The sequence below is a fragment of the Nipponia nippon genome, unplaced genomic scaffold, assembly GCF_047370975.1.
Source record: "Nipponia nippon isolate SJK-2023a ecotype South Korea unplaced genomic scaffold, ASM4737097v1 scaffold_58, whole genome shotgun sequence".
In the NCBI taxonomy this organism is placed as follows: Eukaryota; Metazoa; Chordata; class Aves; order Pelecaniformes; family Threskiornithidae; genus Nipponia; species Nipponia nippon.
The window spans coordinates 136179-158328 of record NW_028262378.1 but is presented as its reverse complement, the minus strand read 5'-3'; the positions used below and the strand labels follow the sequence as shown (position 1 = coordinate 158328).

Below are 22150 nucleotides of genomic sequence, written 5' to 3'. Positions count from 1 at the left end.
GCCCCCTCTGAAATCATGAATGCAGCGGTTCCCTTTGAATGGGCAACCGAAAAACCTGGAAGCGCCAAAGCGGCAGAACCGCTAAAAGTGGAAGTGAAACCGGGAGCGAAGCTGCTAAGACGAAAACAATAGGCCATGAAATGGGAAGCTCGGGCTGGACTGGAGCCTATAATGAATAAGTTTCTAAAATACGGACGGTTGCCAGAGTGTCGGTCTGAATATAACACCCCGATTTGGCCTGATAAAAAGCCACGCTCCTGGGAATGTCGGTTAGTACAGGAACTAAGAGCTAGTCATCAAATAGTGACTGAGGTAGCCCCGGTGGTGCCTAATCCTTACGCTCTGCTGACAACCCTAGTTGATTCAAATGTTTATTTTGCAGTCTTGGACTGAAAAGAGGCTTTCTTTTGTATTCCATTGGGTGAACAAAGTCAGAAGCTGTTTGATTTTGAAGGGGAGAGCCCTGCAATGGGACGCAAAATGCAGTTCTGCTGGACAGGGCTTCCTCAGGGATTCAAGAATAGTCCTACCACCTTTGGTAATGGCTTGGCAAAAGAACTAGAGCAATGGCAAGCTAAGAAGCCTACCACTGCCTTCGTACAACATGTAGCTGATATCTTGTTGGGGGCAGACACGGCTCAAGAATGTAAAGAGGCGGGTGATTCATTTATTGAATTAATCTATTGAACTCGCTGGGGTTGGCAGGCTACAGAGTGTCACGAAAGAAAGCACGGCTTATGCAGAAACATGCAATTTAGCCTGCATTTGAAATATCCCAAGGAGAAAGGAAACTGGGAGCTGAGAGAAAAAAGGCCATCTGCCAAATCGCACACCACCACCCCACCCCCATCCAAAAAGAGAACTCAGCGCATTTCTAGGAATGGCTGCATGGCGTATTCATGGCTAAACCTTTGTAGGAAGCTGTTAAGGGACCAGGAGAGCGACTGGACCGGACTCCAGAATGCCGGCAAGGATTTGACGAACTAAAAGTCGCTCTTAGGAGTGCTGTAAAGTAAGCTCTGCACGGCCAGGATGCCCGAGAGCGGTGGCACCTGCTGTCTTGCTAATACAAGAGGCACGAGAATTGACCTGGGGACAGAAAACAACTGTTTCTGTGCCACACGCTCTTGCAGCCGTGCTGGCACAGAAAGCGCATCGTTGGTTATCCCCGAGAACAGGTGTACTCTAGGCGTTCAGACTTGAAGGATACTCCTTTACAGAATGCTGACTGGGAGCCCTTCACTGATGGAAGCAGCTTGGTTGTGACGGGGGAACGGAAGGCTGGGGATGCTCTTGTTACCTTAGCAGAAGAAACAGAAGCAAACCACTGCCAGTGACTACAGCTGCTCAGAAGGCTGAATTCATTGCCTGAACTCAAGCCCTGGAATTATCCAAAGGCAAGCGGGCTAGTAGCTAGGCTGAGTCAAAATATGCTCTTGCAGTAATACATGCCCACAGTGCAATTTGGAAGGAAAGAGGATTGGTATCTTCACAAAAACGCCCAGGCACACTATGGCCTGGCATGAATAAAGACAGGCACAAGCAAGCCCCTGGGAGAAAACTCTTTATTCTCTGCCTGGGGGAGCTGCCCGCGCGCTCTCTGGCCCTGGAGCCGCACGCCTCCTCAGGACACCCTCCACAAGGCTCCCAGCTACCGCCCTCTTGAACGACTCGGGCTGCACGGGCTCCTCCAGGAGCAGCTTTAAACGCACCGGTCTGCGCCATGCTCCTGCCTGCCTAGGGGGCTTTGGACCCGCTGGAGGCACGGGCTGCCTCGGAACCTGCGGGCCCGTGCAGGGGAGGCTGCCTGCCGTGCTCCCCGGCCTCAGGATACGCAGACTTTCACACGCGGGCACTGAAGACCTTGCTGGGGCTCCGCAGGTGTCATCCCCGGACTTCGGCAGGTCTTCCGGTGCCCGGCGAGCATCTCGCTCAGGGCCTCGCAGGACAGGTGGGAGGAGAGTATCTGAGCTCTCCTCTTTCAATTCTCCTGCTGCCTCTGAAGGCCTGACTGTTGCAGGCAGCCGGAGAGGTGGCAAGACCTTCCTTGCTGGAAGCGTCGCTGAGTTTTCCTTGCCCTTCCTTTCTGCCTCTAACTTCTTCCTCACGGTTGCCACAACTTCAAGGACAACGCTTCGGGCATAGCCCATCAATTCCGCATCCAGCTGCTGAACTCTGCAGATGGCCTTTTGGATGCTCTCCTCGGCAAGCTCACGACTCACTCGGGAGACAGCAGCAGCGTTTTGCAGCGGTTGCAACACGGGCAACTTTGCTCTCTTGCTTGCTTCTGGCAGCTGCTCTTCCCAGCCTCTGCGTGATCCTTGTCCTTCTCTCACGCCCTGAAGCTTCAGGATCTCAGAAAACTGACAGCAAAAGTCCTCTTCAAACTGAGAAGCTACAAACGATGACAAGGTGGACCTAACACTTGCAATGGCCTCTTTGGTCCTTTGCTCAAGACAAGACCGCCAAGATGCTCTCTGGGAAGCTGCTACTTCCGCCTCCCCCGCCTGGCTGACGGCCCTGCCTCAGCTGCAGCACACCTCCAGGATGCCAAAAGCTCCCCAAACCTCTCCAGCACGGTCGCCACAATCTCTCCAGCCACCAGTCTCATTTTCTCCCGGCCATCCGCGGGACAAGCGTCCAAAGGCTCTGCCTCTCTGGCACTGCCAAACAACCTTCCGCTGACCTCACGGGGAGCCCTCCTCAAGACGTGGACGCACTGAGCCAGCGCCTTCACCCGCTCCAGCACTTCCTCGACCATGCTCTCAGCCACCTCTTGAAGCTCCTGGTCTTCTGCCAGCGCAGCCCGCAGCAGCGCAGCCTCTATGCTCTTAGGCGCTTCTTCTCCGGCACGCTTCGGACACTACAATGAGGAGCACTTGATGAGTCAACGTGGTCCTTCACCTCCCTTTGCTTTCCTCTTCCTCCTCACAAGACGCCTGCCCAGACGAGTCCCTAGCACTCAAGCTTGAAACACTTCTCTCTAGGCCTTCTCTCTAGGCCACCTGGCCCACGCAGCTTGCGGCTCTCCCGCGGCCAGGAGCCAAGTGCTGGGGGCACTTCTCCGAATCAAGCACGTGACATTTTCCTTAGAGCAAAGGGTGCTCTAGCCCCTTCCGCCCGCACCTCGGCACGGTCAACCAGCTGCCGTGGGCCCTGAACTGCAAGCTACTGCCTGCCTGGCTACCGCTGATCGTGGCCAGAGGACAGGCCCCAGGGCACAGCAGGCCCCCGCACGGGCCGCTACTTCCAACGCGCTCCTTGGCTCCAGCCGCGGGAGACGCTGCGCACAGTTGAAGAGCGGAGGCAAAGCCGTGGAAGGTACTGCACCAGGCTCTTGGCTCCAGGCTCTTCTGCCACGGGTCCCAGGCACTCCGGGGAAACTGCTGCCCTGCACGAGGGTGGCCCCTTTGCCCCTTTGCGAGGCCAAACGCCAAGAACGCTTCTTTTCCGAGCAGAAAAGGAAACGATCCTTTTTCTTGTGGCGCCTGGCTCTTGGCTGCCAGCCCAAGGAAACAGCCTTGGGACAGGAGGCACTCTGAAAGTGCACCGTGGGCTGCCAGCCTCGGGCAAAGTGGGCAAGAAGGCGCGAGGCAAGAACAGAGCCAGGCAGCGGCCTCAAATTGTCCTCTCCCGTCATTTGCTCTTTTGCAGCTTGACAGCCTGGCTGCCACGGCACAAGGAGCTTAACCCTTCACCCTGGCGTACATACCACCCCACACCACTGGGAAACGCTTCCCGACACGCTGTCGCAGGGGATGGACCTGAGCAACGTTTAGCGGGGCCCCCACTAAGGAGAACAGGGCAACAGCAGGCTCTCCGCTAAGCTAATCCAAGACCTCCTTGAAGAGAAAACCAGCCCACCAAAGCCCAAGCACCGCCACCGTCAGCTTCAGCGACGCTGCAACTTTGCATGCAGAAGTCCTTGGGTGAAAACCAGAGCTTTGCAACCAGATGCAAAACCAGCACCAGGGACCGTGCGGCCATTGAGTGCACCTCACACTGGCTCATCTGCCAGTCTGCGTGCAGAAGTGGCCACTGAGAGTGCCCAGGCACAGGCAGAAAAGGACAGTGCCTCGTGTCCGAGGGACACAGGAAGGAAAGCGCCCGCTTCTTGCTCTCTGACAGCCACCCGCAAACGCGGACACGGCGCACACCAGCCAGGCACCACCTCCTCAGCAACCAGGCACCGCTTGCAAGCCCCCAGCGCCTGAGGGGGGGCGGGGGCAGCACCCTCTCCTGAGGCCCGGGTACCAGCGAGCTGCCGCACAGCAGAGGCGGGCCCCTGCATCCACCCGGCTCCTACTCACCGCCTTCCCTTTGACAGCGGACTTTTCAGAGCTGCTCCGGGTGCCTGGCTGTCTCCTCTCTCCCAGCTGCTGCTGCTGCTGCTGGCACTCGACCTGCCGGAGGAGGCGTTGCTCTTTTTCAAGAGCCTCCAGTCTTTCAATCCGCTTCTTGAGCCCAGTCAGGTGCCTGTCAAGAGAAAGAAGGCAGCTGAGAAGGAGCCATTTTCCGCTCAGACACTCCCATCAGCCTGCTCCGGCTTGCTTTGCTCCACTAGACCCCGCAGCAGCTTCCACATGCCGCTCCAAGGCTCCAAACGCAGACTGCGCCAACGTGTTCGCAGCCGCCAACGCCCCCTTCCACCGCCGGGCTTTGGTTGTTTACTGCAACAGGACGCTCCAGGACTTCTCTCAGGGACCACGCGCCCCCTTCAAGAGCAACCCTTGCTTGCCCTTTGCTTACCTCTGCCTCCTCTGCCTCTCGCCACCTGGCAAACTCTTTCTTTGCTCCCGCAGCAGCCACTCTCGCAGGCGAGCAACATCAGTCCCTCCCGGCACTTCCCAGCCATCCTCTAATTGCGCCAGCTCTTGACGAAGCTTTTTCTGAAAGGTGACACCAGGCTGTGGCTTGCTGTTGCCTGGACGAGCGCTCACGCCCCTGCGTGCTGAGGCCTCCCGCGGGCCCAGGACACCGCTCTGCTTCGGCCACGCCACGAGGGCCAAAGAGAGATGCTTCCCTCGGCACTCCGCGGCCATCCACGTGACTTTCCTGCCCATCCGCACCCCGGCACCCTGCGCCACCCCAGCTCGCAGCCCGGTACTCCTTTCCCTGCCACAGCGCCTGGCCCAGCCGCACAGCCCTCGCCTCTTCTGCATTGACCGCCTCCCCTTTACTTGCCAGATGCCGCAAGAAAAGCCCCAGCCTTTGGCACCGTGCCGCTCACAGGGGTCCACCAACACGCCGCTTTGCCTACCTCCTCTCGCACGAACATTTTCTCTGCCTCCAGCTTCAGCGTGGTCAGGTACTGCCTGTACTCATTGAACTCCTTCAGAGTGCAAACCACCTAGGGAGAGAGGAGGGGAGATATCCCCCAAGAACTCTCAACCCACCTACGTAGACTCTCTTCCCCAAAACACCCCAAACCCAGGAGCTGCTCCTCTCCACACCCTCCCCTCCCCTCCCTTCCTCGGTGCCGGGGACCCTGACTCCCCCCGCCGCCAGGGCTCAGCGGTGCTCCTCGCCCCAGCGCCACGCCTCACGCCGGCTGCCTCCTCAACACTCGGGCAGCGCGGGGCGGACGGAGAAGAGCAGGACTGGGACTTGCCCGAGGGATGCTGCCGCCACTTCTGCTCCCAGCGAAACCAGCCCCACAGCCCTGGGCCCTCTGCCAGCAACAGCCGGCTGCAGCAAGCGCTCTGGGAACCCCGCTTGATGAGCGCTGCTTTTAGCAGCCCCACCTCCAAACCTACTTTGCCATCACTGGTGATGGAACCCTCTCTCTTCAGCCTCCGCAGGTTGGCCTTGCGATTGTGGTAGGCCCGCAGATGCGGGTCATGCAGGCTGTTGTATTCCGTGCTCAGCTGGCGGCAGCATGGATCTCCCAGATTGAAATAACCAGAGGGCTGCTGAAGCTGTAAGAGACATTGCCCAGACTAGGAAGGAGGCAGGAGACAGCAGCGCTTGTGAAAAGGGGAAGGTACTTGCAAGACCAACACTCTTCTCCAGCCTTCTGAAGGCACACAGAACCCCACAGCCAGACTGCCGGGCCACGCTGGACCGCGCTAGGCTGCACCAGGCTGGGCTGGGCAGGGCGGGGCTGGGATCGGGGAGAGAAGACAAACCCCACCAGCACAGTAGGCATCCGAGGCCACCGGCAAGAACTGCAGACCTGAAAGGAACCTTCAGACTGAAAAGTTCAAGCCCAGCCCTTAAAACGCAGGTCCGCGCCAGGCAGCCACGACCTCCCCTCTACTCCCTCCAAAAACAAGGAGGAGGGCTGGCTCTTCTACCCCTTCCCACTTCCTTTACCTTTTCCCCCAGCTTTGTCCTGCAGAAGACAGGCTTGGAGCCAGGCACCACAGGGATCTTGACACCAAGCGGGAGGTCCAGCAGCCCACTCCCTCCTTCTGACACTGACGGTCTCCTCTTCCCGAGCTACAAAGAGGGAGCAGACACTCGTCGGCACTCAGCCGCTAGCTCCAGAAGCCTCCTGCACGGCACTTGCTAGAAAGGCTCTCAGAAGACTCCAACCAAGCGGAGCGCCAAGAGCGGCCCAGTCAAAGGCTGCTCTCTGCTTCCTCCACCACGGCCCCACAGCTCCCATCCCTTCCTCAACCCACGGCCGCGTCCTTTCGCACCAACCCCTCCCACCTGCTTAGACGCAAGCCAGGCTGGGCAGCGAGGCAGGACGCCCTGCAAACTCTCCCCAGCCCAGCCACCTCTGCATCCCTCCCAGCTCCCCGCGCACGCCCCAGGCCCCCACAGCAGCCCTGCCTGTCCCACGCTCCCGGCATCAGCCCTCTCCTTCGGACCGTTCCTCACCTCTCCCCTCTTCCGCACTGCGTCCACGTTTCCCATGACACCAGTGAGACGCTGCTCCATGGCTCCCTCCAAGAGCTCTCCGAGAGCTGCGACCCTGCGCTGGCTCCTCTTGCTCCAGAGGCACCCAGCTGTGGCCACCACAGCCGCTCTCCCAGCGAGCGGCTATATAGAGCCAGCGCGCATTCTTGCATCATCATCACCTTGCTGGGCCACTGCATTGTTGCATCAGCGCCTCGCTAGGCCGCCGCCCAGCTGCTGCCCGGCCACCCTGCAGGCCCCTCGGGACACGCACGTGGGCCACCCGCTCTCGCTCACCCGGCTCTTCATCTCCTGCACAAACAGGAATTTGCCAATTAGCAAAACTACTAACCGCTTCTGCCTCCGGAAAAGGAATTGGTGGAAATTTGGCTATGTGCAAACAAGGCACGGAAAGTCGGGCTGCCCAGCTGCTCTGGGACTTGTACCCTAGGTGCGCTTCTCCCTAACATTACCAGAGTGAATGAAATGAACGCAGGGCTACGGATAGGAACACCTAGGAACAGGCATCGAAGAAGCCACAATCCGTTCATTCATCGGCCAGCTGGCTTCCATTCCTTTACCAGGTGCTTTCTTCCTTGGTTAGCAGTTAGTGAACTTGCAAAAGCAACAGCCAATATTTTGGCACTTAGTGAACAAATAGGGAATGAGACTTCTGATGCGATCCAAGCCTTTCCAGGCGACAGCTGAAAATCATAACGCGGATTGGAAAGCTATGCAGGTGTTGCTTAATACTTTACTTCTCCCCGAGGAGAAGGGAATGGTGTTAGGCAAAGCTCCGGAGGACAGCATGAGGTTAAACACCAGGGATGGTCCGGAGCGTCTTCTGCCTGCACAAGAACCTGCCTGGAATCCAAAGACGGGAGCAGGGTGACTGATGATTAAACAGTATCAGCAGTTCCTTTTGTGTGGGGTAAAGCAGGGGGTACCTAGATCTACAAATCTTGCCAAGTTCTATCGGGGGTACAGAGTGAAAATGAGGACCCCTCTACTTTCTAGGAGAGGCTGTGTGAAACTGCTAGAAAACGGATGGATTGGAATGCGGATGATGAAGCAAATGGGGGAGGATGTTCAACACGGTCTTTCTTGGGCAGTAGGCGCAGGAGAGAAGGAGAAGGTTACAGAAAGTCGATGGGGACAGGGCTATGTCGCTAACTGGGATGAGAGAGAAAGGAAAGAGCAACAGAGAATAGAAGGAAGTTGCAAGCATCTTTGCTGGCAGCAGCAAGAAACGGCCAGAATAGTAGAAGGAAAGGTAGGGGTGGCAGTGGAGGAAGAGGGGGTCGAGGCAGAATGACGCCGGGAAGAGGTTCACAAAACCGAACCCTGGTGGGGCCAAAGCAATGTGCGGCCTGTAAACAGGAGGGAGACTGGAAAAATGAATGCCCGAACCTAAAGGGGCTAGAGGAGCAAGATCGGGTAAGAAATGCCCACCTTATGGCGTCAGAGGATTCGGACGATGAAGGAAGGGCACCGGGGCAAAACACAAAGGTCTCCCCAGCTGATCCCCTGCTTTCAGTTAAGCTGGGGAATGAGACACTTACATTTCTAGATGACACAGGAGCAACATATTCGGTCTTCAACAGTCGCAGAGGACCTGTGAGTCAATTCGCTATGTCAGGAATCGGTGCCAGGGGAAAACGAGGGACTAGGCCTTTCTTTCAACCGACTAAGGGGGAAACTGGAAACAAAGCACTTGCACATGAATTTCTCTCTATGCCAGAATGTCCCCTACCTCTGAGGGGAAGGGCTTCAGTAAAGAAATCGGGAGCACAGGTAACTCGCGCTCAGAATAAAGTTGGAGTACACATGCCGCAAAATAATGCCTGGCAGGCACAAGTGTACATGTTACCGGAATTGTCCGAAACAAAGAATGCTGAAAATAAGCAAGAACCAGCTGAAGCCCCCTCTGAAATCATGAATGCAGCGGTTCCCTTTGAATGGGCAACCGAAAAACCTGGAAGCGCCAAAGCGGCAGAACCGCTAAAAGTGGAAGTGAAACCGGGAGCGAAGCTGCTAAGACGAAAACAATAGGCCATGAAATGGGAAGCTCGGGCTGGACTGGAGCCTATAATGAATAAGTTTCTAAAATACGGACGGTTGCCAGAGTGTCGGTCTGAATATAACACCCCGATTTGGGCTGATAAAAAGCCACGCTCCTGGGAATGTCGGTTAGTACAGGAACTAAGAGCTAGTCATCAAATAGTGACTGAGGTAGCCCCGGTGGTGCCTAATCCTTACGCTCTGCTGAAAACCCTAGTTGATTCAAATGTTTATTTTGCAGTCTTGGACTGAAAAGAGGCTTTCTTTTGTATTCCATTGGGTGAACAAAGTCAGAAGCTGTTTGATTTTGAAGGGGAGAGCCCTGCAATGGGACGCAAAATGCAGTTCTGCTGGACAGGGCTTCCTCAGGGATTCAAGAATAGTCCTACCACCTTTGGTAATGGCTTGGCAAAAGAACTAGAGCAATGGCAAGCTAAGAAGCCTACCACTGCCTTCGTACAACATGTAGCTGATATCTTGTTGGGGGCAGACACGGCTCAAGAATGTAAAGAGGGGGGTGATTCATTTATTGAATTAATCTATTGAACTCGCTGGGGTTGGCAGGCTACAGAGTGTCACGAAAGAAAGCACGGCTTATGCAGAAACATGCAATTTAGCCTGCATTTGAAATATCCCAAGGAGAAAGGAAACTGGGAGCTGAGAGAAAAAAGGCCATCTGCCAAATCGCACACCACCACCCCACCCCCATCCAAAAAGAGAACTCAGCGCATTTCTAGGAATGGCTGCATGGCGTATTCATGGCTAAACCTTTGTAGGAAGCTGTTAAGGGACCAGGAGAGCGACTGGACCGGACTCCAGAATGCCGGCAAGGATTTGACGAACTAAAAGTCGCTCTTAGGAGTGCTGTAAAGTAAGCTCTGCACGGCCAGGATGCCCGAGAGCGGTGGCACCTGCTGTCTTGCTAATACAAGAGGCACGAGAATTGACCTGGGGACAGAAAACAACTGTTTCTGTGCCACACGCTCTTGCAGCCGTGCTGGCACAGAAAGCGCATCGTTGGTTATCCCCGAGAACAGGTGTACTCTAGGCGTTCAGACTTGAAGGATACTCCTTTACAGAATGCTGACTGGGAGCCCTTCACTGATGGAAGCAGCTTGGTTGTGACGGGGGAACGGAAGGCTGGGGATGCTCTTGTTACCTTAGCAGAAGAAACAGAAGCAAACCACTGCCAGCGACTACAGCTGCTCAGAAGGCTGAATTCATTGCCTGAACTCAAGCCCTGGAATTATCCAAAGGCAAGCGGGCTAGTAGCTAGGCTGAGTCAAAATATGCTCTTGCAGTAATACATGCCCACAGTGCAATTTGGAAGGAAAGAGGATTGGTATCTTCACAAAAACGCCCAGGCACACTATGGCCTGGCATGAATAAAGACAGGCACAAGCAAGCCCCTGGGAGAAAACTCTTTATTCTCTGCCTGGGGGAGCTGCCCGCGCGCTCTCTGGCCCTGGAGCCGCACGCCTCCTCAGGACACCCTCCACAAGGCTCCCAGCTACCGCCCTCTTGAACGACTCGGGCTGCACGGGCTCCTCCAGGAGCAGCTTTAAACGCACCAGTCTGCGCCATGCTCCTGCCTGCCTAGGGGGCTTTGGACCCGCTGGAGGCACGGGCTGCCTCGGAACCTGCGGGCCCGTGCAGGGGAGGCTGCCTGCCGTGCTCCCCGGCCTCAGGATACGCAGACTTTCACACGCGGGCACTGAAGACCTTGCTGGGGCTCCGCAGGTGTCATCCCCGGACTTCGGCAGGTCTTCCGGTGCCCGGCGAGCATCTCGCTCAGGGCCTCGCAGGACAGGTGGGAGGAGAGTATCTGAGCTCTCCTCTTTCAATTCTCCTGCTGCCTCTGAAGGCCTGACTGTTGCAGGCAGCCGGAGAGGTGGCAAGACCTTCCTTGCTGGAAGCGTCGCTGAGTTTTCCTTGCCCTTCCTTTCTGCCTCTAACTTCTTCCTCACGGTTGCCACAACTTCAAGGACAACGCTTCGGGCATAGCCCATCAATTCCGCATCCAGCTGCTGAACTCTGCAGATGGCCTTTTGGATGCTCTCCTCGGCAAGCTCACGACTCACTCGGGAGACAGCAGCAGCGTTTTGCAGCGGTTGCAACACGGGCAACTTTGCTCTCTTGCTTGCTTCTGGCAGCTGCTCTTCCCAGCCTCTGCGTGATCCTTGTCCTTCTCTCACGCCCTGAAGCTTCAGGATCTCAGAAAACTGACAGCAAAAGTCCTCTTCAAACTGAGAAGCTACAAACGATGACAAGGTGGACCTAACACTTGCAATGGCCTCTTTGGTCCTTTGCTCAAGACAAGACCGCCAAGATGCTCTCTCGGAAGCTGCTACTTCCGCCTCCCCCCGCCTGGCTGACGGCCCTGCCTCAGCTGCAGCACACCTCCAGGATGCCAAAAGCTCCCCAAACCTCTCCAGCACGGTCGCCACAATCTCTCCAGCCACCAGTCTCATTTTCTCCCGGCCATCCGCGGGACAAGCGTCCAAAGGCTCTGCCTCTCTGGCACTGCCAAACAACCTTCCGCTGACCTCACGGGGAGCCCTCCTCAAGACGTGGACGCACTGAGCCAGCGCCTTCACCCGCTCCAGCACTTCCTCGACCATGCTCTCAGCCACCTCTTGAAGCTCCTGGTCTTCTGCCAGCGCAGCCCGCAGCAGCGCAGCCTCTATGCTCTTAGGCGCTTCTTCTCCGGCACGCTTCGGACACTACAATGAGGAGCACTTGATGAGTCAACGTGGTCCTTCACCTCCCTTTGCTTTCCTCTTCCTCCTCACAAGACGCCTGCCCAGACGAGTCCCTAGCACTCAAGCTTGAAACACTTCTCTCTAGGCCTTCTCTCTAGGCCACCTGGCCCACGCAGCTTGCGGCTCTCCCGCGGCCAGGAGCCAAGTGCTGGGGGCACTTCTCCGAATCAAGCACGTGACATTTTCCTTAGAGCAAAGGGTGCTCTAGCCCCTTCCGCCCGCACCTCGGCACGGTCAACCAGCTGCCGTGGGCCCTGAACTGCAAGCTACTGCCTGCCTGGCTACCGCTGATCGTGGCCAGAGGACAGGCCCCAGGGCACAGCAGGCCCCCGCACGGGCCGCTACTTCCAACGCGCTCCTTGGCTCCAGCCGCGGGAGACGCTGCGCACAGTTGAAGAGCGGAGGCAAAGCCGTGGAAGGTACTGCACCAGGCTCTTGGCTCCAGGCTCTTCTGCCACGGGTCCCAGGCACTCCGGGGAAACTGCTGCCCTGCACGAGGGTGGCCCCTTTGCCCCTTTGCGAGGCCAAACGCCAAGAACGCTTCTTTTCCGAGCAGAAAAGGAAACGATCCTTTTTCTTGTGGCGCCTGGCTCTTGGCTGCCAGCCCAAGGAAACAGCCTTGGGACAGGAGGCACTCTGAAAGTGCACCGTGGGCTGCCAGCCTCGGGCAAAGTGGGCAAGAAGGCGCGAGGCAAGAACAGAGCCAGGCAGCGGCCTCAAATTGTCCTCTCCCGTCATTTGCTCTTTTGCAGCTTGACAGCCTGGCTGCCACGGCACAAGGAGCTTAACCCTTCACCCTGGCGTACATACCACCCCACACCACTGGGAAACGCTTCCCGACACGCTGTCGCAGGGGATGGACCTGAGCAACGTTTAGCGGGGCCCCCACTAAGGAGAACAGGGCAACAGCAGGCTCTCCGCTAAGCTAATCCAAGACCTCCTTGAAGAGAAAACCAGCCCACCAAAGCCCAAGCACCGCCACCGTCAGCTTCAGCGACGCTGCAACTTTGCATGCAGAAGTCCTTGGGTGAAAACCAGAGCTTTGCAACCAGATGCAAAACCAGCACCAGGGACCGTGCGGCCATTGAGTGCACCTCACACGTTCATGTTAAATGTGCCAGTCTGCGTGCAGAAGTGGCCACTGAGAGTGCCCAGGCACAGGCAGAAAAGGACAGTGCCTCGTGTCCGAGGGACACAGGAAGGAAAGCGCCCGCTTCTTGCTCTCTGACAGCCACCCGCAAACGCGGACACGGCGCACACCAGCCAGGCACCACCTCCTCAGCAACCAGGCACCGCTTGCAAGCCCCCAGCGCCTGGGGGGAGGGGGGCAGCACCCTCTCCTGAGGCCCGGGTACCAGCGAGCTGCCGCACAGCAGAGGCGGGCCCCTGCATCCACCCGGCTCCTACTCACCGCCTTCCCTTTGACAGCGGACTTTTCAGAGCTGCTCCGGGTGCCTGGCTGTCTCCTCTCTCCCAGCTGCTGCTGCTGCTGCTGGCACTCGACCTGCCGGAGGAGGCGTTGCTCTTTTTCAAGAGCCTCCAGTCTTTCAATCCGCTTCTTGAGCCCAGTCAGGTGCCTGTCAAGAGAAAGAAGGCAGCTGAGAAGGAGCCATTTTCCGCTCAGACACTCCCATCAGCCTGCTCCGGCTTGCTTTGCTCCACTAGACCCCGCAGCAGCTTCCAGATGCCTGTCCAAGGCTCCAAACGCAGACTGCGCCAACGTGTTCGCAGCCGCCAACGCCCCCTTCCACCGACGGGCTTTGGTTGTTTACTGCAACAGGACGCTCCAGGACTTCTCTCAGGGACCACGCGCCCCCTTCAAGAGCAACCCTTGCTTGCCCTTTGCTTACCTCTGCCTCCTCTGCCTCTCGCCACCTGGCAAACTCTTTCTTTGCTCCCGCAGCAGCCACTCTCGCAGGCGAGCAACATCAGTCCCTCCCGGCACTTCCCAGCCATCCTCTAATTGCGCCAGCTCTTGACGAAGCTTTTTCTGAAAGGTGACACCAGGCTGTGGCTTGCTGTTGCCTGGACGAGCGCTCACGCCCCTGCGTGCTGAGGCCTCCCGCGGGCCCAGGACACCGCTCTGCTTCGGCCACGCCACGAGGGCCAAAGAGAGATGCTTCCCTCGGCGCTCCGCGGCCATCCACGTGACTTTCCTGCCCATCCGCACCCCGGCACCCTGCGCCACCCCAGCTCGCAGCCCGGTACTCCTTTCCCTGCCACAGCGCCTGGCCCAGCCGCACAGCCCTCGCCTCTTCTGCATTGACTGCCTCCCCTTTACTTGCCAGATGCCGCAAGAAAAGCCCCAGCCTTTGGCACCGTGCCGCTCACAGGGGTCCACCAACACGCCGCTTTGCCTACCTCCTCTCGCACGAACATTTTCTCTGCCTCCAGCTTCAGCGTGGTCAGGTACTGCCTGTACTCATTGAACTCCTTCAGAGTGCAAACCACCTAGGGAGAGAGGAGGGGAGATATCCCCCAAGAACTCTCAACCCACCTACGTAGACTCTCTTCCCCAAAACACACCAAACCCAGGAGCTGCTCCTCTCCACACCCTCCCCTCCCCTCCCTTCCTCGGTGCCGGGGACCCTGACTCCCCCCGCCGCCAGGGCTCAGCGGTGCTCCTCGCCCCAGCGCCACGCCTCACGCCGGCTGCCTCCTCAACACTCGGGCAGCGCGGGGCGGACGGAGAAGAGCAGGACTGGGACTTGCCCGAGGGATGCTGCCGCCACTTCTGCTCCCAGCGAAACCAGCCCCACAGCCCTGGGCCCTCTGCCAGCAACAGCCGGCTGCAGCAAGCGCTCTGGGAACCCCGCTTGATGAGCGCTGCTTTTAGCAGCCCCACCTCCAAACCTACTTTGCCATCACTGGTGATGGAACCCTCTCTCTTCAGCCTCCGCAGGTTGGCCTTGCGATTGTGGTAGGCCCGCAGATGCGGGTCATGCAGGCTGTTGTATTCCGTGCTCAGCTGGCGGCAGCATGGATCTCCCAGATTGAAATAACCAGAGGGCTGCTGAAGCTGTAAGAGACATTGCCCAGACTAGGAAGGAGGCAGGAGACAGCAGCGCTTGTGAAAAGGGGAAGGTACTTGCAAGACCAACACTCTTCTCCAGCCTTCTGAAGGCACACAGAACCCCACAGCCAGACTGCCGGGCCACGCTGGACCGCGCTAGGCTGCACCAGGCTGGGCTGGGCGGGGCGGGGCTGGGATCGGGGAGAGAAGACAAACCCCACCAGCACAGTAGGCATCCGAGGCCACCGGCAAGAACTGCAGACCTGAAAGGAACCTTCAGACTGAAAAGTTCAAGCCCAGCCCTTAAAACGCAGGTCCGCGCCAGGCAGCCACGACCTCCCCTCTACTCCCTCCAAAAACAAGGAGGAGGGCTGGCTCTTCTACCCCTTCCCACTTCCTTTACCTTTTCCCCCAGCTTTGTCCTGCAGAAGACAGGCTTGGAGCCAGGCACCACAGGGATCTTGACACCAAGCGGGAGGTCCAGCAGCCCACTCCCTCCTTCTGACACTGACGGTCTCCTCTTCCCGAGCTACAAAGAGGGAGCAGACACTCGTCGGCACTCAGCCGCTAGCTCCAGAAGCCTCCTGCACGGCACTTGCTAGAAAGGCTCTCGGAAGACTCCAACCAAGCGGAGCGCCAAGAGCGGCCCAGTCAAAGGCTGCTCTCTGCTTCCTCCACCACGGCCCCACAGCTCCCATCCCTTCCTCAACCCACGGCCGCGTCCTTTCGCACCAACCCCTCCCACCTGCTTAGACGCAAGCCAGGCTGGGCAGCGAGGCAGGACGCCCTGCAAACTCTCCCCAGCCCAGCCACCTCTGCATCCCTCCCAGCTCCCCGCGCACGCCCCAGGCCCCCACAGCAGCCCTGCCTGTCCCACGCTCCCGGCATCAGCCCTCTCCTTCGGACCGTTCCTCACCTCTCCCCTCTTCCGCACTGCGTCCACGTTTCCCATGACACCAGTGAGACGCTGCTCCATGGCTCCCTCCAAGAGCTCTCCGAGAGCTGCGACCCTGCGCTGGCTCCTCTTGCTCCAGAGGCACCCAGCTGTGGCCACCACAGCCGCTCTCCCAGCGAGCGGCTATATAGAGCCAGCGCGCATTCTTGCATCATCATCACCTTGCTGGGCCACTGCATTGTTGCATCAGCGCCTCGCTAGGCCGCCGCCCAGCTGCTGCCCGGCCACCCTGCAGGCCCCTCGGGACACGCACGTGGGCCACCCGCTCTCGCTCACCCGGCTCTTCATCTCCTGCACAAACAGGAATTTGCCAATTAGCAAAACTACTAACCGCTTCTGCCTCCGGAAAAGGAATTGGTGGAAATTTGGCTATGTGCAAACAAGGCACGGAAAGTCGGGCTGCCCAGCTGCTCTGGGACTTGTACCCTAGGTGCGCTTCTCCCTAACGTTACCAGAGTGAATGAAATGAACGCAGGGCTACGGATAGGAACACCTAGGAACAGGCATCGAAGAAGCCACAATCCGTTCATTCATCGGCCAGCTGGCTTCCATTCCTTTACCAGGTGCTTTCTTCCTTGGTTAGCAGTTAGTGAACTTGCAAAAGCAACAGCCAATATTTTGGCACTTAGTGAACAAATAGGGAATGAGACTTCTGATGCGATCCAAGCCTTTCCAGGCGACAGCTGAAAATCATAACGCGGATTGGAAAGCTATGCAGGTGTTGCTTAATACTTTACTTCTCCCCGAGGAGAAGGGAATGGTGTTAGGCAAAGCTCCGGAGGACAGCATGAGGTTAAACACCAGGGATGGTCCGGAGCGTCTTCTGCCTGCACAAGAACCTGCCTGGAATCCAAAGACGGGAGCAGGGTGACTGATGATTAAACAGTATCAGCAGTTCCTTTTGTGTGGGGTAAAGCAGGGGGTACCTAGATCTACAAATCTTGCCAAGTTCTATCGGGGGTACAGAGTGAAAATGAGGACCCCTCTACTTTCTAGGAGAGGCTGTGTGAAACTGCTAGAAAACGGATGGATTGGAATGCGGATGATGAAGCAAATGGGGGGAGGATGTTCAACACGGTCTTTCTTGGGCAGTAGGCGCAGGAGAGAAGGAGAAGGTTACAGAAAGTCGATGGGGACAGGGCTATGTCGCTAACTGGGATGAGAGAGAAAGGAAAGAGCAACAGAGAATAGAAGGAAGTTGCAAGCATCTTTGCTGGCAGCAGCAAGAAACGGCCAGAATAGTAGAAGGAAAGGTAGGGGTGGCAGTGGAGGAAGAGGGGGTCGAGGCAGAATGACGCCGGGAAGAGGTTCACAAAACCGAACCCTGGTGGGGCCAAAGCAATGTGCGGCCTGTAAACAGGAGGGAGACTGGAAAAATGAATGCCCGAACCTAAAGGGGCTAGAGGAGCAAGATCGGGTAAGAAATGCCCACCTTATGGCGTCAGAGGATTCGGACGATGAAGGAAGGGCACCGGGGCAAAACACAAAGGTCTCCCCAGCTGATCCCCTGCTTTCAGTTAAGCTGGGGAATGAGACACTTACATTTCTAGATGACACAGGAGCAACATATTCGGTCTTCAACAGTCGCAGAGGACCTGTGAGTCAATTCGCTATGTCAGGAATCGGTGCCAGGGGAAAACGAGGGACTAGGCCTTTCTTTCAACCGACTAAGGGGGAAACTGGAAACAAAGCACTTGCACATGAATTTCTCTCTATGCCAGAATGTCCCCTACCTCTGAGGGGAAGGGCTTCAGTAAAGAAATCGGGAGCACAGGTAACTCGCGCTCAGAATAAAGTTGGAGTACACATGCCGCAAAATAATGCCTGGCAGGCACAAGTGTACATGTTACCGGAATTGTCCGAAACAAAGAATGCTGAAAATAAGCAAGAACCAGCTGAAGCCCCCTCTGAAATCATGAATGCAGCGGTTCCCTTTGAATGGGCAACCGAAAAACCTGGAAGCGCCAAAGCGGCAGAACCGCTAAAAGTGGAAGTGAAACCGGGAGCGAAGCTGCTAAGACGAAAACAATAGGCCATGAAATGGGAAGCTCGGGCTGGACTGGAGCCTATAATGAATAAGTTTCTAAAATACGGACGGTTGCCAGAGTGTCGGTCTGAATATAACACCCCGATTTGGGCTGATAAAAAGCCACGCTCCTGGGAATGTCGGTTAGTACAGGAACTAAGAGCTAGTCATCAAATAGTGACTGAGGTAGCCCCGGTGGTGCCTAATCCTTACGCTCTGCTGAAAACCCTAGTTGATTCAAATGTTTATTTTGCAGTCTTGGACTGAAAAGAGGCTTTCTTTTGTATTCCATTGGGTGAACAAAGTCAGAAGCTGTTTGATTTTGAAGGGGAGAGCCCTGCAATGGGACGCAAAATGCAGTTCTGCTGGACAGGGCTTCCTCAGGGATTCAAGAATAGTCCTACCACCTTTGGTAATGGCTTGGCAAAAGAACTAGAGCAATGGCAAGCTAAGAAGCCTACCACTGCCTTCGTACAACATGTAGCTGATATCTTGTTGGGGGCAGACACGGCTCAAGAATGTAAAGAGGGGGTGATTCATTTATTGAATTAATCTATTGAACTCGCTGGGGTTGGCAGGCTACAGAGTGTCACGAAAGAAAGCACGGCTTATGCAGAAACATGCAATTTAGCCTGCATTTGAAATATCCCAAGGAGAAAGGAAACTGGGAGCTGAGAGAAAAAAGGCCATCTGCCAAATCGCACACCACCACCCCACCCCCATCCAAAAAGAGAACTCAGCGCATTTCTAGGAATGGCTGCATGGCGTATTCATGGCTAAACCTTTGTAGGAAGCTGTTAAGGGACCAGGAGAGCGACTGGACCGGACTCCAGAATGCCGGCAAGGATTTGACGAACTAAAAGTCGCTCTTAGGAGTGCTGTAAAGTAAGCTCTGCACGGCCAGGATGCCCGAGAGCGGTGGCACCTGCTGTCTTGCTAATACAAGAGGCACGAGAATTGACCTGGGGACAGAAAACAACTGTTTCTGTGCCACATGCTCTTGCAGCCGTGCTGGCACAGAAAGCGCATCGTTGGTTATCCCCGAGAACAGGTGTACTCTAGGCGTTCAGACTTGAAGGATACTCCTTTACAGAATGCTGACTGGGAGCCCTTCACTGATGGAAGCAGCTTGGTTGTGACGGGGGAACGGAAGGCTGGGGATGCTCTTGTTACCTTAGCAGAAGAAACAGAAGCAAACCACTGCCAGCGACTACAGCTGCTCAGAAGGCTGAATTCATTGCCTGAACTCAAGCCCTGGAATTATCCAAAGGCAAGCGGGCTACTAGCTAGGCTGAGTCAAAATATGCTCTTGCAGTAATACATGCCCACAGTGCAATTTGGAAGGAAAGAGGATTGGTATCTTCACAAAAACGCCCAGGCACACTATGGCCTGGCATGAATAAAGACAGGCACAAGCAAGCCCCTGGGAGAAAACTCTTTATTCTCTGCCTGGGGGAGCTGCCCGCGCGCTCTCTGGCCCTGGAGCCGCACGCCTCCTCAGGACACCCTCCACAAGGCTCCCAGCTACCGCCCTCTTGAACGACTCGGGCTGCACGGGCTCCTCCAGGAGCAGCTTTAAACGCACCGGTCTGCGCCATGCTCCTGCCTGCCTAGGGGGCTTTGGACCCGCTGGAGGCACGGGCTGCCTCGGAACCTGCGGGCCCGTGCAGGGGAGGCTGCCTGCCGTGCTCCCCGGCCTCAGGATACGCAGACTTTCACACGCGGGCACTGAAGACCTTGCTGGGGCTCCGCAGGTGTCATCCCCGGACTTCGGCAGGTCTTCCGGTGCCCGGCGAGCATCTCGCTCAGGGCCTCGCAGGACAGGTGGGAGGAGAGTATCTGAGCTCTCCTCTTTCAATTCTCCTGCTGCCTCTGAAGGCCTGACTGTTGCAGGCAGCCGGAGAGGTGGCAAGACCTTCCTTGCTGGAAGCGTCGCTGAGTTTTCCTTGCCCTTCCTTTCTGCCTCTAACTTCTTCCTCACGGTTGCCACAACTTCAAGGACAACGCTTCGGGCATAGCCCATCAATTCCGCATCCAGCTGCTGAACTCTGCAGATGGCCTTTTGGATGCTCTCCTCGGCAAGCTCACGACTCACTCGGGAGACAGCAGCAGCGTTTTGCAGCGGTTGCAACACGGGCAACTTTGCTCTCTTGCTTGCTTCTGGCAGCTGCTCTTCCCAGCCTCTGCGTGATCCTTGTCCTTCTCTCACGCCCTGAAGCTTCAGGATCTCAGAAAACTGACAGCAAAAGTCCTCTTCAAACTGAGAAGCTACAAACGATGACAAGGTGGACCTAACACTTGCAATGGCCTCTTTGGTCCTTTGCTCAAGACAAGACCGCCAAGATGCTCTCTGGGAAGCTGCTACTTCCGCCTCCCCCGCCTGGCTGACGGCCCTGCCTCAGCTGCAGCACACCTCCAGGATGCCAAAAGCTCCCCAAACCTCTCCAGCACGGTCGCCACAATCTCTCCAGCCACCAGTCTCATTTTCTCCCGGCCATCCGCGGGACAAGCGTCCAAAGGCTCTGCCTCTCTGGCACTGCCAAACAACCTTCCGCTGACCTCACGGGGAGCCCTCCTCAAGACGTGGACGCACTGAGCCAGCGCCTTCACCCGCTCCAGCACTTCCTCGACCATGCTCTCAGCCACCTCTTGAAGCTCCTGGTCTTCTGCCAGCGCAGCCCGCAGCAGCGCAGCCTCTATGCTCTTAGGCGCTTCTTCTCCGGCACGCTTCGGACACTACAATGAGGAGCACTTGATGAGTCAACGTGGTCCTTCACCTCCCTTTGCTTTCCTCTTCCTCCTCACAAGACGCCTGCCCAGACGAGTCCCTAGCACTCAAGCTTGAAACACTTCTCTCTAGGCCTTCTCTCTAGGCCACCTGGCCCACGCAGCTTGCGGCTCTCCCGCGGCCAGGAGCCAAGTGCTGGGGGCACTTCTCCGAATCAAGCACGTGACATTTTCCTTAGAGCAAAGGGTGCTCTAGCCCCTTCCGCCCGCACCTCGGCACGGTCAACCAGCTGCCGTGGGCCCTGAACTGCAAGCTACTGCCTGCCTGGCTACCGCTGATCGTGGCCAGAGGACAGGCCCCAGGGCACAGCAGGCCCCCCCACGGGCCGCTACTTCCAACGCGCTCCTTGGCTCCAGCCGCGGGAGACGCTGCGCACAGTTGAAGAGCGGAGGCAAAGCCGTGGAAGGTACTGCACCAGGCTCTTGGCTCCAGGCTCTTCTGCCACGGGTCCCAGGCACTCCGGGGAAACTGCTGCCCTGCACGAGGGTGGCCCCTTTGCCCCTTTGCGAGGCCAAACGCCAAGAACGCTTCTTTTCCGAGCAGAAAAGGAAACGATCCTTTTTCTTGTGGCGCCTGGCTCTTGGCTGCCAGCCCAAGGAAACAGCCTTGGGACAGGAGGCACTCTGAAAGTGCACCGTGGGCTGCCAGCCTCGGGCAAAGTGGGCAAGAAGGCGCGAGGCAAGAACAGAGCCAGGCAGCGGCCTCAAATTGTCCTCTCCCGTCATTTGCTCTTTTGCAGCTTGACAGCCTGGCTGCCACGGCACAAGGAGCTTAACCCTTCACCCTGGCGTACATACCACCCCACACCACTGGGAAACGCTTCCCGACACGCTGTCGCAGGGGATGGACCTGAGCAACGTTTAGCGGGGCCCCCACTAAGGAGAACAGGGCAACAGCAGGCTCTCCGCTAAGCTAATCCAAGACCTCCTTGAAGAGAAAACCAGCCCACCAAAGCCCAAGCACCGCCACCGTCAGCTTCAGCGACGCTGCAACTTTGCATGCAGAAGTCCTTGGGTGAAAACCAGAGCTTTGCAACCAGATGCAAAACCAGCACCAGGGACCGTGCGGCCATTGAGTGCACCTCACACGTTCATGTTAAATGTGCCAGTCTGCGTGCAGAAGTGGCCACTGAGAGTGCCCAGGCACAGGCAGAAAAGGACAGTGCCTCGTGTCCGAGGGACACAGGAAGGAAAGCGCCCGCTTCTTGCTCTCTGACAGCCACCCGCAAACGCGGACACGGCGCACACCAGCCAGGCACCACCTCCTCAGCAACCAGGCACCGCTTGCAAGCCCCCAGCGCCTGGGGGGAGGGGGGCAGCACCCTCTCCTGAGGCCCGGGTACCAGCGAGCTGCCGCACAGCAGAGGCGGGCCCCTGCATCCACCCGGCTCCTACTCACCGCCTTCCCTTTGACAGCGGACTTTTCAGAGCTGCTCCGGGTGCCTGGCTGTCTCCTCTCTCCCAGCTGCTGCTGCTGCTGCTGGCACTCGACCTGCCGGAGGAGGCGTTGCTCTTTTTCAAGAGCCTCCAGTCTTTCAATCCGCTTCTTGAGCCCAGTCAGGTGCCTGTCAAGAGAAAGAAGGCAGCTGAGAAGGAGCCATTTTCCGCTCAGACACTCCCATCAGCCTGCTCCGGCTTGCTTTGCTCCACTAGACCCCGCAGCAGCTTCCACATGCCGCTCCAAGGCTCCAAACGCAGAC

At 57.3% G+C, this 22150-nt stretch overlaps 5 protein-coding genes across 5 annotated transcripts; all 5 read right to left on the bottom strand.

Annotated features, from left to right (window-relative positions):
- Positions 1-1565: 1565 nt before the first annotated feature.
- LOC148051680 (uncharacterized) lies at positions 1566-4585 on the bottom strand. Its single transcript, XM_087735469.1, is given in 4 exon segments — positions 1566-2503; positions 2506-2863; positions 4311-4476; positions 4548-4585. Coding segments are annotated over 4 exon segments (1500 nt in total).
- Positions 4586-4745: 160 nt separating this feature from the next.
- On the bottom strand, positions 4746-6888 carry LOC148051679 (fibrous sheath-interacting protein 2-like). The gene is made up of 5 exons (XM_087735468.1): positions 6829-6888; positions 6316-6441; positions 5757-5918; positions 5261-5350; positions 4746-4889 (listed from the first exon to the last, which is right to left on the bottom strand). The coding sequence occupies exons 1-5, from the start codon at positions 6886-6888 to the stop codon at positions 4746-4748; spliced, it is 582 nt and encodes a 193-aa protein (XP_087591594.1).
- A 3443-nt stretch (positions 6889-10331) lies between these two features.
- On the bottom strand, positions 10332-13303 carry LOC148051678 (uncharacterized). The gene is made up of 3 exons (XM_087735467.1): positions 13296-13303; positions 13081-13246; positions 10332-11630 (listed from the first exon to the last, which is right to left on the bottom strand). The coding sequence occupies exons 1-3, from the start codon at positions 13301-13303 to the stop codon at positions 10332-10334; spliced, it is 1473 nt and encodes a 490-aa protein (XP_087591593.1).
- A 212-nt stretch (positions 13304-13515) lies between these two features.
- On the bottom strand, positions 13516-15658 carry LOC148051677 (fibrous sheath-interacting protein 2-like). The gene is made up of 5 exons (XM_087735466.1): positions 15599-15658; positions 15086-15211; positions 14527-14688; positions 14031-14120; positions 13516-13659 (listed from the first exon to the last, which is right to left on the bottom strand). The coding sequence occupies exons 1-5, from the start codon at positions 15656-15658 to the stop codon at positions 13516-13518; spliced, it is 582 nt and encodes a 193-aa protein (XP_087591592.1).
- A 3443-nt stretch (positions 15659-19101) lies between these two features.
- Positions 19102-22124, bottom strand: LOC148051676 (uncharacterized). Its single transcript, XM_087735465.1, is given in 4 exon segments — positions 19102-20039; positions 20042-20399; positions 21850-22015; positions 22087-22124. Coding segments are annotated over 4 exon segments (1500 nt in total).
- Positions 22125-22150: the final 26 nt, after the last annotated feature.